Source organism: Tachypleus tridentatus, chromosome 10 (genome assembly GCF_004210375.1).
Source record: "Tachypleus tridentatus isolate NWPU-2018 chromosome 10, ASM421037v1, whole genome shotgun sequence".
In the NCBI taxonomy this organism is placed as follows: domain Eukaryota; kingdom Metazoa; phylum Arthropoda; class Merostomata; order Xiphosura; family Limulidae; genus Tachypleus; species Tachypleus tridentatus.
Window position 1 is genome coordinate 93,316,101 of NC_134834.1, and position 19,662 is coordinate 93,335,762.

The 19,662-nt window shown below is 31.1% G+C and overlaps 1 protein-coding gene across 1 annotated transcript in view; it reads right to left on the minus strand.

The window, feature by feature from the left end:
• LOC143229886 (peroxisomal acyl-coenzyme A oxidase 1-like) overlaps positions 1-19,662 on the minus strand; it is a 34,024-nt gene that overhangs the window by 5,998 nt on the left and 8,364 nt on the right. The window contains 8 exon segments of the mRNA XM_076462752.1: positions 6,439-6,585; positions 9,120-9,222; positions 11,108-11,260; positions 11,808-11,998; positions 12,421-12,583; positions 14,086-14,255; positions 18,363-18,478; positions 19,250-19,369. Of these exon segments, the coding sequence (XP_076318867.1) occupies positions 6,439-6,585; positions 9,120-9,222; positions 11,108-11,260; positions 11,808-11,998; positions 12,421-12,583; positions 14,086-14,255; positions 18,363-18,478; positions 19,250-19,369 (1,163 nt within the window).

Sequence of the window (19,662 nt, forward strand, 5' to 3'; positions counted from 1 at the left end):
GTATAGAAGTTATTTTTTCGCAAAGTACTACATCTATAAACACTCTTAGAAGAGCACTTACCACTGTAAATACCTAAAACAATAGAGATTACTGACAGCTGTGTAAGTTAATTAATTCTTCAATTAATAGTACAGCCTTAAGAAATAGTTATTGTTCATATTTATTTCATTTCATTTATAGAACAGAAATTCACAAAAAATACTGACCCATTTAGTGTTCCATGCATAGGAAAGGAGTTGAATTACTGAATCATTAGAACATTTATCTTAAGCACGAATGATACGTACAGACTATTTAGTTATTTATCACTAAGAATCATAAAGAATAAAATGTGAACAGACACATTGGTAAAGTATGATGAGTTAACAAGAAAGATTTGCAATTTTTATCCCTCACTTAGGACTATAAAACATTTAAAAACAAAGTTAATCACTGAATTATTAACTTCAAAACAATCAGAAAAAATAAATTGATTAGATGGTGATGTCACGTCAATATACGAGTACTATTTACATGAAAACATTAAAAATAGGACTTCAGACATTAGCTAACATCAGTTGAAGGTTAGAAAACATGGTTGTTACAACTAGCTCTTTCCTATAATTAACACAAATTGAAATGATATGAAACTGAGTTATTAAGATGATATATTTAGTCTAATTTCCAAATACTAACAAAAAAAAAAGTATTTCTACCCAGATTTGCAAGACTAGCACATGTGTTTAAAATCAAACACCAACAAGAAAGATTCAACAAAAAACATATCTTTTTTATTTCATAAGAATTGAAGGAAATGCCAAAGTTCAACTTGTCACAATCTATCAAGGTAGAAATTTTACATTAATAAAATTTGCTTATATGTGTGAAAAAGCCCATTTGCTATATTCTTTACAATGTATATAAAGTGGATAAATTAAAAAGACATTTTTCTTTTAAAAAATTTACTTCCAATAGATATTTGCCTCAACATACACATAACCTATCTTTCTCAGTACATCTCCACCAGAGAGATTTGCATGCCACTAGTTTTGAGACAATTACCACCTAAATTTACATGTACTATGCCACCACATGATTATACCATTATGTGATAAAGTTCTCCATGTGCATTAACTCCACTCATGCATTTGCACTCACAAATCTTCATTCTTTGATGAGGCAAGTATGCAAACACACATCATAAGCAGAATGGATGGGTAGAAATATGTATAGATGCAAGAATCTCTCAAAAATGCATTTTCAGGTAAGAAAAATGTTAATTTCTAAGATGGTAGTTCAACTTTTACAAAGATTAGCTAGAATCCAACACTGTTATGGTGAAGAAACCAATGAAAAATATACCTATATAAGCACTCTTCAAAACGTATCTGAAGAATCCCTTGGGGTGTAACACTAACTATCACCTAAACAAGCCTTTATATGTGGCAAAGTGAACATCTGCACAAAGTAATGCCAAACTATTGAATGACCTTATTCGTAACCAGAAATAATTAAGAAATTTTTAGTAAAAATGTCTCTAATTTTTTATTTCTTCATATTTATTTAATGCATTATTACATTTGTTACAGAATAGTTCAATACTTTTGTTTAAAGTCTCTTTATTAAATCCATTAACTAATATTAACTTTTGTATCAGTATTTCAACATCACTGATAAAATATTGTAATTTTTTACAAATTTTACAGTATCTGAATAATTGTGAAAGTATAATGCTTATAACAGAAAGATATGGTAAGTTACTATTAAAAGAGGGTAAATCATAAATTGGAAAGGCAAAATATTTTCTTTTATCAAAAATATTTACATTGAAATCCTTATCAATTATTTTGATTTTTAAATCTAAATAATGTGCTTTTGTATTAGATATTGAAGTATTTTCAATTTCTAATTCTGCTGGATAAATAGTGTTTACAACATTATTTATATATATATATTGTAGAGTAAGTGCTCACCTCAACTCAACTGAACAAATAACAGATCCTGTCTACAGGAGAACACTATTACGCAGCATTGGTCCATATTTATTGCAAGTCCACCTCAACTCTTTTCAGACTCTGGTTGCAGAAAGAGGAGTGAAAAGTCATTTATTGGTACTCACCTATACTCTACTGTAGAAGGACACCAGGGATATAAGTGATATATCCAATATATACGAAATGGTAACCCACACTACACTAACAGTGTTACCATTGTCCCATTTCACATCATCTTCTTCTAGCTTCAATGTTTGAGTTCCAATTAGAAAAGGTTCTCAATAATCACCACCACCAACAGCTAGGAACTGGTAATTAGCGAGGGTATCCTATGCTACACTCAATAAAGAGGAAGAAGACCTGAAAAAGGTGCCAAGTTCATTACTGGTCCTTCAGTCTGGAAATATCTTTTGATAGAAGAGAGCAATAGGTTATTGCAAATTCCTATTTTTAGAAGCTAACAAAGGCAAGCTAGAAAAGTGGTCAAAACACCTTCCTGGTGCTGGTGTAAAAAGGAAATTTGATTCAAAGATTAGTTTTTTCCCCCAAAACTAAGTAGTAAACAAAAAATAAAGGGAGATAGAAGAAGAGATAACAACCAAGAATAGGCTAACAGATACAGATAGTCAAAGAAAAGAAATGCTAGCCCTGATTCATAAATGTGACAAGCAAATGAGTTCATGATACCAATGAGTACAAGTGGCAGTGATATTGAGTCAAAGAGAAGAGCAAGGATTGAGAAGATACAAAACTGAACATTTTCCTACATTTAAAAACCCATTTCCTCAAAATGTACAAGTTTTCACTCCCCTCCACTCAAGTTTATTCACGTGAGACATCTGCATTCCTTCATACAAATGATCATGCAGCAACAATCTACAATAGCAATGTAACACAACTATTATCCTCATTAATACCCTCTCAACTGTGCAGCCCCATAATCACATCAAGATTGGGCAGTACCTATAAAATCAACACTAGAAGTGGGAAGTCAGATGGAAATTGTGAGTGGTGGTAAGTATTTATACATTTTGTGTGTAGAAAACTGTTAACTTCTAACATGATGTCCGACACTGAGTTGGTGGAGTATCTGGTGTGTAGATGATCCCCCTTTTAAAAAAGTACCTAAAGGAAGACCATGGGGTGAGCAAATAAATGGAAAGCAACACTTTCATGAGAGACTGCACTACTTTTGACCCAGATATACTTTTTGTCTACATGAAATTGTATTGTAATAAGACAGAAACTATAATGAGACCTCTCTAATTTAATCATTTGTGCATATCTAAACTGACCATTACCATATATGCTTGAAACTGACATCCAGGAGACAGTAGGAAGGTGGACGTCAAAATGAAGGTGCATCTCCAGTCCACCACCACACATCTAAAATTAAGGGACTAGGTTTAGAGTGGCTAGGCATACCAGACTGTTAACAGAAGATCAACTTCAATTAACATCGGGTGAACCATAACAGGGATATTTAGCCCACAATAGAAAGAGAGTCCTTTAAAGATCACTTCTGGTACACGAACTGGTAGGGAAGATAAGCTTCCATACCAAGAATCTGCATCCAAGGTGTGGACATCTAACACAACTATTACCATATCTCCATAAATTGACACCTGAGGGATGTTAGAAAGATGAACAGCAACATGGTCCATACAAAAGCTACACATGAAGTCTGAATGTAGGAATGGATGGATGATTCATGTCTAATTTATACTGGTGAAAGGAGTGGTGGAAGGATGGAAAGGAAAAGGAAGCAATATCAGTATTCAGTGTAGAATGGGAACCACAGATGACCCAATCAATACAGAGCTACCAACGGAACATACAACAGAATGGTCTGGATTATGAAAAGGACCTGGGGAATCAGATGAACTGAATGGTAGGCATACAGATATGGACCAGACTAATACTGAATGACAGCATCTATTAATACAACTAAAGAATGTGGAAAAGAAGACTAAAACACAAGATGAGTGGCAAAGGCATCCAGTACTAGACACTGTACTTCTGAAACATCCATGAGTTCAATGACAACTATGCAGGAAGTACCTTGTTAGAATGTGATAAATGACCTTCAAATCTATTTGTGGCACAAGCCAACAAAAGAATATGATGGCCGTGGACTCAATACAGGAGGTTCAACAATTCAAAAAGGTTTCTCAGCTAAGTGCCCCTTGCCCGGAGATATATGAGAGCACTGAAATTTTGGAATGCACCATCACCTACTGAGTCTGAAGGTCCAGAAGGAAATGAATTAAAACCCACTAAATGAGAAAAAAACTCTTAGAGACCAAAATGGAGAGAGAAGGTCCACTACCTTGAAATCACTTGATAATCTTGAATATCTAGATAATCATCCCATTAAAAAAGAAGAGCATTGTACAAAGATGAAATAATGGTCAAGGAGGAGAAAGGGAAACACCAACAGTAGTGTTGTCTCAATCCACCCAGCAGGCAAATATGATATATGAAAAAGGAAAGGGACATCCAAGGAAAGAATCCCAACTTAGCCTCCACTCCTTCCATCAAAGCTTACTGAAGGTGATGCACTACCAAGAGGGATAAAATCTTTCAGGGAAGCCCATGTCTTCAAAAGAGATAGAACCTTTAGAGCAGTGAGAGAAGCAGAGGAGGATAAGTTGAGAACCATAACCTGTAAATGAAATGGAAAATGTTAGGCCTCACATATGAAGGAATTGAACAATACCCCCCAATGAACAAGGTATTGAATTGGGGTGAGGAAAAGAATTCTCTATCCCCACCAACCAAACAACCCAAGCAAATTCTCATAGAAGAAACTGTATTATGCGCAGAAGTGGTGTGCAAGGGAGATAGAAGTAGTCAGTCATCCTTGTAAAGGTGGAAATGAACATTCCAGGAAAGATGAAGATTGGCAAATGCACAGACCACCCAATGAAAAGAGGGAGAAGTGAGCTCAAACAGAAAGACACAACCATAAAGGACAAAACAGAGGTAAAGTCAAGATGCAGGGGGATATGAGACAGTAAAGAGAGACCACAAACTATCTATAGTAGTCTTCCATAGATCAGAAGTGAAATCTCATCATTTCTAAGATAGCCTACAAAACCCAAGATCAAATGTCAAAAGACTGCTAAACGTGGGCAAAGCAGAGGAACCTGTCCCTACTATATATTCTCTGAAAACATTGGTTCCCCAGGTATACTATAATATGAAACAGGAAAATAAAGGCTGAGAAAAAATAACTGAAGAATAAGGGTTTAAAAACATCAAAGTGGCAAGTGATGAAAATGTTGCAAGACAGTGGAGTGAAACACAGAACAGTGCTATATCAAGGCATATTCTACAAGAGTATGTTGAGTTACAGCATACCAACTGGTCCTGAAAATGATCTGTGTTAACATCAGTACCTAATGAAGGTGTTGAAATACAGGACACTAGCTCATCAGTGGGTGGAACACTGAAAAGGACAGGTGAAGAGTCAAAGGAAATGGAAAAAAAGACAAAATGCATCGTACCTAAAGCAATAATTTGACAAATTGAGAAAACCTGGAGACCTCCCTTGAAATGAAATGTAACAATCAGGCATAAGTAAGAGGGAACAGGCTATCAAAATTTGCATCTACATTTTCAGGCATATTCTCAAAATGTAAAAAGAGGAAAATCATCCAGCAACCTGGAGGACTGCACAAAGGTAGTCAACTTCTTTGAAACAGCACCATTACTTCCTCAGCAGAAAAAGCTTATCCTCACACCATTTGAATTTCCAAATCAAATTAAAAAAAAAAGAAAAAGACTTGAAAACATGGAAAAAAGTGTATGTGTGTGTGTTTTAAATAACACTCAAAAAATTATCTAATTATCTAAATATTCATAAATTATCATATCTAAATTATGACTTTCACAGACAGACTGAGAAAGATTGCTAATCCGTGTAAAGAGGTGTATTAATGACTCAGAAACTATAATATAAATAATATGGGAATTTTTCAATGTATTTCAATGACCCATTTTTTGCATGACAGTCAGTCAGTTATAAATACTGTGTTACGAGTTACAAACCTTTTATACTCCATTGCTGAAATAATGAAATCATGACATAACAGTTGCAACATAAAAACCAGTTAACAGATTTAAGTACTATTGTAACACTTTCTATCAACCATTGTAGCAATCAACTATTTCATTTGAAGCATTTTATATATATAATTTTGGTAATAATATGGCTTAAGTTCTTAGTTCAAACTTTTAACAAAAGAACACTTACCAAGTTGCACTGCTCTTTCAGATGTGCTAATATCCAAAATAAACTGTTTCAAAGTGTCAAAGTCTTATATTTTTTAAACTAATGTTTTAACATAATAAAAACACAATCACACAAGTTATACAAACTTTAGGAGTTTCAAAAATATCTTTCATGTCTTGATTAATGTTTCTGTTTTGACTTACAGTGTTACAAACAAACTGACTTACAAAACCAAAAGGTACTGGATTTTCCAAGATGTTCCAAAGTAGATACACTTGACATAATCTAATCAACACAGCTTTTAATGCTTCAGAACATTGTTTTTCTTTGATCCACTGTACATAAATTGAAAGCACGCAGTACAGTATATGAGCCTATAATACACAGAACAAAAATACACAATTATAATGAAACAAAATAAACACAGAAATATCACAAATATAACAAAGAAGATAAACATGCATTACATGTGAAATAATATAAAGATATAGAATAATAAATTATAATAATATTAGAGTACCTTAAACTAAATTTTAAAAAATCTTGGTTTGTGTACAAAAAATACTCGTGTAGTTGAAAGAACAATAAAAATTAGACATAGAAATGCTTTTAAATCAAAATCAATCACATAAACATTTAAAATAAAATCACATATTCACAGAATATAAAAATTTAATTATCTTTCAATTATAATTTAGGTTAAACTTGCTTTTAATCACAAACTTAAACATGACCAGTATTATTCATGTTCTCAACCACCACATTAGCATCATTTCCTCAAAGTAAATTCAGTTAGCACAGTAATAAAATTATTGTTTTCCCCCAAGGTACAATTTTCTCAATTCTAACCAGTTTCAAAGTTGTTGTATTTTCCCACTGTACAATTCTCTCAATTTTAACCAGTACTTTAAAATATTTTTACACTAACTTCAGAAGTGATAAAAAATGAGGGAAGGCAACTAATAAACACCACTCATCACCAACTCTTAGGCTGACTGTTATATCATTACGCCCCCACAGTTGAAATAGAAAGTATATGTAACAACAGATTTTGATCCTTCAACAAGCAGATTGTGAAACAAGCACCATAACCAAATGGTCCTGTTTCTTCAACAAGTCTTCTGTTTGTATGCTTATCTGACTACATAAAATTTATCAATATTTTCATTAAAAGAGTCTTCAGTGAAGAGTTTGCCATTGGTTACCAAATTCAAAACATGTTACTAAACTTAATGTTTTGACACAGAAGAAAACTTTGTAACAGAAACAATTCAACAGAGAAGCATTATAAAGTTGTGAAAACAATGTCAAAAAAACCCACAAAAAGTCTGGTTTATTTCCAAGTGCTTAAACTTGTCCATTAAGATCCTCTGTTCATTTTACAGGAACTCCAGCTGACTGACGTATCAAACCGTAAATTACTGATAAAACTATTTAATTTAGGGTGATGTACAGACTTCCTGTATCTATATTATTAATAATGTACTAATAATATTGATAATTGAGCTTCATTAGGATATATATAATAAAAAAAAGGACAGCCTAATATCACATGACAAGGGAAATCTTGTGTAAAAAACATTTCTTGTGGAAAAAAAACACACCTGAAAACAACAAAAGTACATAATTTTACTTTTAAGAGATAATAGTGACCAAGCAATAATAAACTTCAGTTTTTGGCTATGCAGAAAAATGCAAAAAAAAAAAAAATTTAAATTATAAATAAACTGTTCAGAGACTTCTCAGATTACGCAGCAATAAATAAACTGTTCAGAGACTTCTCAGATTATGCAGGAATAAATAAACTGTTCAGAGACTTCTCAGATTATGCAGGAATAAATAAACTGTTCAGAGACTTCTCAGATTATGCAGGAATAAATAAACTGTTCAGAGACTTCTCAGATTACGCAGGAATAAATAAACTGTTCAGAGACTTCTCAGAATAAATAAACTGTATGCAGGAATAAATAAACTGTTCAGAGACTTCTCAGAGTATGCAGGAATAAATAAACTGTTCAGAGACTTCTCAGGTATGCAGGAATAAATAAACTGTTCAGAGACTTCTCAGAGTATGCAGGAATATATAAACTGTTCAGAGACTTCTCAGAGTATGCAGGAATAAATAAACAGTTCAGAGACTTCTCAGAGTATGCAGGAATAAAAGGTTAAAATTTATCTCAATTTTTCTTTTTCAGTCACACCAACTCTGTAAAATATGTATTACATAGTGTTTGGCTAAAATATTGGTGAAATAGAATTTATTATTTACAAAATATTGAAATTTGATGCTGTATCTCATACTTCACAAAAACTGAACTTATGGTTTTCCATTTCCTCATCACATCCTATAAAATGGTAAAAGTAGATTAAAATATCTCAGAAATTCATATTACCAGCTGTAACCAAAAGTATCATATTACCAGCTCCGTAACCAAAAAGTATTTCTCTAAGTTTACTGTTCTCATGGAGTTTTGACACCAGATACTGACTTTCAAAAACATAACACCCTAATAGAACACTAGATAGTCACACAAAATATATTGGCAAAGGAAACATTACTAGCTAAGAGTGTTCTGTTCCAATACTTCTTATAAAATAGTGTTTCTTTGGTGGCAGTATTGACAGAAGTTGCATACATTCATAGCTGAAAATAGGACCAAAAATGACAAAACTTTTCTAAATTAAAACCCATGGCCTCATTGTAGTGAAATTGAAGTCCCTTAAAATAAAGTAGTTATAAACAAACAATCATTTTAAGTGTGGAATTTTCTTTGTAATCACCTTCAAAAATATGCAGTGTGAAACTTCAACAATAATAAAATGTTTTACAGTACTAAATCTGTTGTTTACCTAATTTTTTTAATTTATGTGCAAGAAATTCCCATGAAAAAAAAATTCATGACTATACCTTAGCACCTTTGATTAGATCCACTTGACTCATGTTCCATGCCACCTCTGGTCTATTTTTTTCCATCAAATTCTTAACCCGTTCAGCAGATTGATGAACTTGTCTGGAAACACAGTGGCAAAAAAAAAAGTGTTACCTTTCTGAATATAATATGATCTTTTAGTTTAAAAATAACAAAGTAATCAGATGAATTGCAGTGAGATTGACTGGATGTAGCATTTCTCAAGCTCATATTAAAAAGTACTAAATTTTAATCCTTTAAAAATAATGAAAGATACCACTGATAAAAAGGCTTAACTCAAATATAGCTTCAAAACAAATGGAATTTTCAAATGATATAAAAACTACCAAAAATGTATTTTTATGAAACCCAATACATGCGCTGAAAGTTTACATAATTCATATAAAAGCTTATTTGGTTTCATTCCTCCACCATAACTACTTAATACATAAATATTTCTTTTATAGAAATTGGAAAATGTTCTTTAAATAGTATTTTCACAGTTGAGAATTTACAATAACATAAATACCAAGTTATGAATTTAGTGTAAAATAAAGACAATTATGCAATTTGCCAACAATAGATGTGTTTTTTTCAACTAATTAACTTTACTGGACTTAAGGAACATCACAGATATTCCTTGATTATTTCCATTTCAAAGTGGAAATACTTAACCCTATCTGCCCAGGCATTGTTTACTGTGCATGTCGTGAGGTTTTAGTGACTTGCATTAAAAATGTTAAACTACTTTTTTGCTCATCTTATACCAATTGGTATAGCATAAAATTGTAGCTAATAATCTGTATCTTAGTAGCATGCAAGTTTTATGTTCTTAGTTTTATTAGACAATATTTAAAAAGAAATCCTGAATTTCCCCCAGCACGAGAAAGGTGACAAGTTTTCTGTAGGCATCTCTTCTTCTCTTTGCACATGCACTATTCAAAACAAATACACAACATGTTCACAGACAATGTGTTTTTTAGTTTATTAAAAATACTTCATTAAAAAATATGAGTTTTTTAAGTGAAAGACTTATAATGTTTACCAAAACATTGTCAAATTTCTTGAAGATGCTCTCTATATTAAAAGTTAATAGTGTCAAACCCATAATGAGTTTGAAAGAGTACAAAATGGTCACTTTTTAGCAGAAATACAAACTTAGCATGGACAATGTAAACAGTATCTAGTTTTGTCTTTATAAAAACCACAATTTACTTTAGTATTACTATAACTTTTGAAGCTGCAAATTGTCCAATGCTTTAAGGTATTTTAGAAACTATTAAAATAATTTCCTGTTTTATAATTTCATTTTTTTTTGTTGTTGATCAAAATATTCTATTCTATATATCTACTCAACCTTAAGTTGAATAGAATTTAACATTTATTTTAATAATTTGTTTTGCTGACTGTAAAGATTTTAATCAAACAAATATGGCAAAGTCTAACAAAAAATTCTCCACCACCCATGACTTAACCTTCCAAAACAGCATCATTAAGGTCTTTGCAGGGAAGTCATTATAATGTTTGCTAACAATATTTTTAACTGGGATCAACTCATGTCTAACAAATGTGGTTTCCTTTTAACAAATATTAAGCTATTTGTTTGACTAAAATACACATAATATTATTCAATAAATGATGATTTAAATCATTAAAATATTCACCAATACCCACCATACTTTCTAAACTTAACTAAGCTTACCTAATGGCTTGTGACAAAAAACAAACTCTTCTATAACTTTGTAATATATATAATTTTGGATAAAAATAGAATCAGGAAACAAAAATCTTGTAAAAATTAAAATCACAAAAGAATTTGTAATAAATTATATTCTAATTATATCTAACAAGTGTGTGCTTGATACCTGAAACAGGTATGGTTAATTGAATGCACGGAAGTTTCTCAACTTTCAAATCAGAACTTAAAGTTCTGATGATTATTTCTGTCACATTTCAGCTCAGCTCAGTGAATTTCATGGTTACAAACCTGTATGCTACAGCTCTATACAGAGAAATTAGCCAATCAAGATCCGTCACATCTGAAGACTTAAGTGGTCTTTGAAAACTTTCATCCAGAAGGTATCGAACCATTGATTCTGGAGCAAGTTGTTGCTGACCCTTCAAACATTTCAGAAGATACCTAGAAATCAATTCAAGGAAATATTTGGTAAGAAGAGGTGTAAAAATAAAATTATAACAACTGGATATTACATACGTAAATGTTTCTCTGTATGTCACCAGTATTTACTTAAATACTACAACTAGAACTGCTTGTATTTTAAAGCCATTCCAGTGGTATAATACTTTCCAATTGATTGGATATAAACAAATCACTATACATATTTTATAATATCAACACTGCTTTGGTGCACTTTATTTTTACATAGCAAATAGTATTCTTTTAGTATTTCCCTTCTATAATCTTTTCCCTCACCATTTTCATTATTATGATACTGCACGTATATAATGAATATAACAAAAATAAATTGATGTGCAAACACAAATATAGAATACAAAACATTTTTGCTCATCTATTACGAATTTTAAATTTTAAAGTTTTAGAAGAAATCGACCTGATGACTCGTTAACATTTATCTCAGGTCTGAGATCAGCATCCAGTCAAATTTATTTCTTACAAGGCTATAAAATGTAAAATGCATAATACAGAATTATTTATAGTTTCATACCGAGCCACTTGCAGATACAGAACAGTATTTTCTCCTTCGTACGTACATGCTGCCACCGTACTAGCATATAGCCGAGGCAGGCCGCTGATCAACAAATACCCATGTCCTCCACAAGCTAAACGGCAAGTCTCGATTGCCTGGCTCCCAATTTCTGTGCTCAATGCTTTCAATCCTGATGTCAAGCTGTGCAACTGAAACAGAGAACAAAGTTCTAAACTGTGCCAATAATAAGATAAAAATGCATAAATACTCACACAAGAAACAACACACATCACTTTGTTATTAAACACGAAGAAACCTGAAGCAAAATTGGCATAAAATAATCAAATTAGTTTTAACATTTGCTAATAACAATAATGTTACTTACAGCTATAAAAGTGTAGTTATGTGAATATCATGTAACAGCTATCTAAGTGCATTTTGAACTAAAGATATTATATACTGTGTTGATGTTTTGTTCCTACCAAGAAATAACTTGGAACTTTTGATAATTAAAATAGAAGACTTTTAGATTGTCTCACAATCAGATAATAGGAAAAGTCTGGTAATGCTCAAACGTATGGTCACATCTACATTTTTAAGTAAAATAATGATAAACAAAAACACAGTTTACTTCAGGTAGCATTCCAAGATCCCCACGTTCCAAGTCCTGAGTAGCATTTTTGTAAGTATCCATCAAAGCCATAAAGTTGGCTTTCAAAGCATGGGAGAGGGCTATTAGAGGAAATAGCTTATATTGTTGAGCCTGATAACTGAGAATCTGTGCTTCCTTCTCCCTAACAATAAAATACTACACTGTAGTACCAAACACAGAGTCTTTAATAGTCTAATTATTATTAAAATATTTCTGTGTTTCTAAAAGACTTATAAAAATCTAAAGAAAGCACTAGTGATTATTAGTGATTTATCCAACATGCATAAATATCATACGGAAAGGTTTGTGAAAAAATACACCAATCTTGTAATAAAATTTATTGGATCACTATTTTGAAACTTGCAAATTGATTGCTATATTAACATTTCACATAAATTTCTTCAAGATCATGACTCTTTAAGCCCGGGCTCAATCCAGGGACTAATCTCAAAACCATTTTGTGCTTGTTATAGTTTTGATACTATAACTTATGAAAAGTAATCATATCTTAACAAAATCTTGTACGTTATCAGCAAACAATACAAGACTTTCATACACAAAATCATATTTTTTATTTGTTTTTCTCATACTTTTTTTGTCTTGAATGTTGACTATTCAACATGCAAAGTAATTCTGATTTTAAGAATAAAAATACTTTTTTGGATCAAAAAACTTTCAAATATTACAAGCAAAATGTTTATAAATTCCAAATTATTATCAAGCATTAAAAAAAATCTTTATATTTTATCTGTTATTTTCACTATTATATCTTTATAAGGGTTTGGTCAATTTGAGTGACCTCATAACCATCATAAAAATTTAGGAAATAAATATAAATTATGCTTTTTTTCACCCAAGATTGACTACATATTATAACACAAAAATACAAATGTTTAATCTCAGTATCTTTAATCTTGTAACATTATAGATCAATACATATTTATTACTTTTATTATATTCACCCTTCTGTTGTGCCTCACCAAGAATACAAAGTTGTAATTACACAGCTCACATGCACTTATGTCACTGTATCCAAGAGTATAAAACTGATCTTTACAAAGTTAACCATCTTGACTGTATTTTAATGGACTAGTATGTTCTAAAAAATATAAAATTTCAAGCTCTTCATGTTTTCCTCATTATTTTGAACATAATATGAAAGGAAACAGTTTTTCAAATTACTAATATTGAGTATCAAGTTCATAAAAAAACTACAGATTTCACATTTCAACAACAGCAACATCTAAACTGAATTAATGCTGCATTCAATATTCTACATGAAACAATATTAATGTGTTGTTTTTTAATAAGGAGATTAATTGATGTATAACACTAAAATTTGAATTATAATCCACAATTTGATACCAAACTTATTGACATACTATCGTTAGTTTAATAAAATTTTGAGCGAGTCTACACACACTATCACATGGGCATTGACCTATAGCAATAGGGTTAAGCCTACAATAAAGCATTATACCTGTATGCAACAATCTCTCTTTCCTAAAATTTGGGAATAAAAAGGGTAAATTCCTGTATCACAAACAAAAATAGGTAATATTATTTTTCAACTTTTCTTGTATATTAGAAAATGTTTTGTCAAATACTTATATTAATATGAATTAAACTGAATGTGCCACTCACCCTGGAATGAGCTCAGACTGTCTTCTTACAGCACTGTATCGGACAGCTATGGTACATGCTCGAGCCAGGTTGATGGCAACCATGTCTATCAATATAACTCTCACAAACACCATTGTTCCATAGTTTAGTTTATCACTTTTGGGCTTAACATAAACACCATCTTTTGTTACCTATAAAAGATATTACTTTGACATTAATAAAAATATCCCAAAATTGTTAAAATATGGAACACCATTATTCTTGAATCATGTTAGTCTAACTATGATATTTTCATCTGAGAATACTTTTATAAGTTAGAGTAATACACATGAATTTATTATTCAATACCTACAATGCGCTCATGTTAAATAAAATATGCTACAGTCAGGTATAAAAATCATATGGAAAACAGCCTTTAAAACATATTTCCCCATGCAAGAAAATTGTCAAATATTTTGGGGGTTTGAAATAAAGTCTACATCCAAGACTACTTTTTAGTATTAGAGAATCCATATCATAAAATGGTCAAAAATCAAAATAGTAACACACTTGACATTCTCGAGTATTAATTTTCTAAAGAATACCTAAAAAAAGAAATCAAAGACTGTAGTATTCCTTTTAACAGTCTAATTCTAAATTTCACTTAGTCACAGTAAGATCAACAGCATTGGAAAGCACTAAGGTATTGATTTACTGTAATAAAAAAAACATAAATGAATAAAGTTAATTCAAGCTCAATGTAAATTAAGCCTACTTTTTTATCTTGCTTTGTGTGGTTTATCAATACAGAAGACTTCCCAGAGTGATTGGTTAAAATCAGAGAAAAACATCATCCAGAAACATAATAGATACATCAATAAACAGTTTGTTTTTTTTGTTTTTTGAATTTCGTGCAAAGCTACTCAAGGGCTATCTGCACTAGCCATCCCTAATTTAGCAGTGTAAGACTAGAGGGAAGGCAGCTAGTCATCACCACCCACCGCCAACTCTTGTGCTACTCTTTTGCCAATGAATAGTGGGATTGGCCGTCACATTATAACGCCCCCATGCTGAAAAGGCGAGCATGTTTGGCGAATGGGGATGCGAACCCGCTACCCTCAGATTACGATTCGCATGCCTTAACACGCTTGGCCATGCCGGGCCAACTCAATAGACAGTCCAAACTGCTTTTTGAAACAATGATAGTTGGCATGGTATGTATAAAAAACAAAAGTACATCAAAACAGTTGACACCTATCTTTGATTCTTGTACACACACATTGTATACATGCACAGAAATACGTTACCTACTTTGTGTTTGCATAAGTGTAAGAACAAAACTTATACCTTAAGTCAGTTATGTTACTTCACACATAACTTAAAAAAACTACAATATTTATATAATAATTGTAATAAACTGGAGTATAGACAGTTGAGCCATTTAAGAAAAACATACTAACTATATTTTTCACTCATATATCAAACCTTCACATAACAAAAACTGAGCAAATAACAGCTGTATTTGAAGGTTCTGTGAAGTTCAATGGCAGCACACTGATGAGATCATGAAATTAAATACTGAACCACTGAAGGATAAACAGCATCTACTTCCTCTAAATACAATATACTATTGAGTGTTTAATATCCCTTAATCATTATACTCCTCAGCTCAGTGACAGTTTACTAGATGTATATCTATTACTTATACAGATTATTTTTCAAATTTTAGACACTTTTCCTGATCTAACCATATTCATGCAAGATTTAAAATACATGAGAGATCTATCCATGATCATCCCAGATCAGGAATATGCTTTAACAGCTGGTTGTTCTTCACCCCTTCAAGTTAAGCTTCATATCAATCACAAAGTTAAATTGTCCTTTCACTTAATATAATCGCTATATTAAATTTTAAAAAATACATACGTTTTCTAAATCTCAGTCACAAATTTACCCTAGTTTAACCCTTAAACAATGGAAACAATGTAGGTAGCGGCATCAACTGATGACGGCTGCCATTTAAGAGCTAAAGATCATGTAAAAACAAAACATGTCGTTCATTCTTATGCACCACGCCATTATATTCTTTCAATTAATTTTTTAAGTTGACATATTAAATAATAAAAGTCTCAGAACTCCATATCATAAACTTAGGAAAAGCTGCATTTCTGAAACAGATCAACAGCAAAATTCCATTGTGTGTAAAACAAAGGGTCACATACAATCAAAATTTCATTTACATATTAGCAATACAAGTTTCTACCTGCCTGATACCATTTAATATCTGCACATATCATTAGTGTTATTAAAGAAAAGGAATAAAGTTACTGACATTAAGATATGAATGGTTTATGAAACTTGTAATGGATGTAATATCATATATTTTAATAACTACATTTGTTTCAGTATAATATATATTTAGAAATGCATATGACGTATTGTTCAGTGTGTGTTGCAAAAAAGTCTTGCCTGTTCTCTAAATCTATAGGAAATTCTCAAGTGTAAAAATCAAGATATATGTTTTACATTGTTATCAACTGAACTTTCATGAACCTCACCTAACGATTATAAAAGATAGCAATTGCTACACGTGGAGAAGCAGTTTTATAATACTGTCGGTTTGCAAAAGTTACTATACTATAAACCTCAGAAGCTATAACTAATGGTACTTCTATTAGTACAAAAACTGCAAATATTTGACCAGGAACATTTGTAGATTTCAAACATTAAACCATTTCATTTTAGCAGATTAACTTCAGAGATTAGTATTTCCACAAAGACATCGCATAACTTTGGCTGTGTAAAATTAACACGTGAAGAGACATATGACAAGCTAGCTAGCAACCCATTAAGTGAACTATACTGATATCAACTTGAAATTGATTTGCTCATATTGAACAGTCAATAAAATACTCAATTCTAGACCGGAATTATAAATTGTGTTATTGTTTGTATATTAAAATATATTCGTGTTCAGAAAGAAATTTGTGTTTATCATTCTAGTTGCCAAATATCATAAATTTGATACATATACATTCAATTAATTTCTAAATTAAAATTTTCAGCCATCTAAACTCGTAATACACAAGCCAGAAACTCATCTGGAGATAAATTATAACACATAACAGACTAAACAGTAGCATGTAAGTTTCATGTAACAGAAAAGATGAGAAAAAAAGATTGCTTCATTAGTTTTGCTGTTAAGCACAAAGTCACACAATGAGCTATCTGTACCAGGCCTGCTACAGGTATCAAAACCTAATTTTTAGCATTGTAAGTCTTCACACTCACAAATAAGCCATAAAGGAGGGCATAAGAAAAATAAAGTGATTAATCTTATGAATAAGTAGCAAAAGTGTTACTTTTGAAGATTAAAACTGGATGACTAAATTTATGATTGGTTAGGCCTAAAGGCTGCTAGCATATAATATATTTGCAAGTATTCACAATGGCCATTTTTTTGTGCACCTATCAGTTTCATATTGTAACTGTATTAATGATTAATGTATCTTGATAACACTGACAATAATTTCATTACTTGTATATGAGATAATAGAAGTTGATCTATACAAAAAGCTTTATTAATTATGTCTTTCGGCTATAAACTCAGCCTAGCAACATTAGATGTTTACAGTTCAAACTAGTATTACACACATTGATAAAGCATTTTTTTATTAACTTTCAGAATATAATTATCCAAAGTGATTGTAACAAAAAATGAAACTTTTTCAGAAAGCCTACTTACAGATGTATTCAGCATAGTTTTTGCTTTTATAATTTTTAACTTTAAATGTAGCTTTTAAAATCCTTCTTAAATTATTATTTTCCAAATTCACAAAAAGGTATTTAGATGTTTACATATTTTTCAGCTACCACTTCCCAGAACTTGGGTGGGTCCCACTCTTTACAAACAAGATGTATTGTAAAAAAATAAAAGAGCTAACAGAAAGTATATGAATCAGAATAAACAAACAGGAAAAGTTAATACATTTTTTGTATTATAAAAATCAAAGTAACTTTGGTTTCTACCATACATATTTAATATCTTAGCCATCTTTATCACTTTCTGTAGAGGAGCTGAGCAATAACTTTAACATTAGAAATCAGATTTTAACATCAAAATCTGAATTTATTTAACCTACAATGCTTTTTAGGTATGGTTTGGTGTACATTTCTCATAAGAATTACAGAAATAATTACTATTTTAAGTTTAACAAACCTGACACATTCCTCAGGTTTGACATATTCCATATCTGTCCAGAAACTGGTATTTTTCCAAATCTCAATTTATAAAACTGAAACCCTGTAACAAAACATACCTGAGCATTTTTCATCAGCATGTTAGTTCTTGGTATACGGACATTATCAAATTTCAAAAACCCATTGTCTGACGCTCGCATTCCCATTTTTGGTCCAACCTCTCCGACAGTGATGCCTATATACAGAATATCAAATAATTTAGTATATACAGAATTAAAGAAAACAAAACTTCACCCATAAGTACTCCACAAATATGCAAGATTTGTTTATGAGTCATTCCATTTCAATGATTCATGTTAATTATTTTTATTCATAGTAATCTAAACCAGCACATGCCTTAAGAGCAAAGCATAAACACTAATATCATCTCCACTGCCTGGATTACAGATACAATAAATTTTTGGATAATTCTGAAAGCAGGGCTCTAGGTATCTTTTTCACCAAAGTATGCTGTGAACTTAAAACTCTTTAAACTATATACACAAAAACAAGATGTTTTATAAAGTATGTTACAAATATTATTCTTGGTGAGAACTTTAAACAGTTCCTAATTTCATAAAGTGGGAATCCATTATTGGTAGAAGATATCACGGAACACACAATAAGAGACCTAGTTTCTAAATTTGAATCACCTTATTAATATGCATTTGACAGTACAAGCTTTAAATATTTTAAGCCAAAATCTGTTAACAAATATTTTAAAATTACAAACAACTCAAAAAAAAAAAATGTGAATGTAAGAGAAACTGGCACCAAGTATATGTTAAGTCTCAAGTCACTGATGGAGCTATTAATCACATTTCCCTGACACAAGTTGATAAGTTGAAATACACCTATTAAAACACTGTTGGTGTTCATGCAAGAGTATAGTTTTAGACATTATGTGAGTGTTGCTTTTTAAACAAAAGATAAACCAATGTGCTAAATAACAATTATATGAATATACCTTTAATGGGTTGATGGTCCTCCATACTACGGAGTTGAACCATAAATGGATGGATCCCATAGCATTTTCCTTTAGTATATAGTTGTGCCACAACAATAGCATGATTGGCTGTTTTTCCCACTAAGATGCATAAATTATGAAAATATATATATACAGACACAGAAACAAACATATAAATAAATACATATACATGTTGCAATAAAATAATTATTTTAACAAATTTCATTTAGGCTAAAGCTAGTGATTTATATAATGACAACTACTCAAATGTTTCAACATACACGGAGATTTTTAGTTCTTGTAATTTGTGATATTTACATACTATGGTTAAAAATACAAACTAATATATCTATTTAAATAGCACAAAATAAAATATGCAAGATTTATTAACAGTGATATCAAAATTGGTAAAA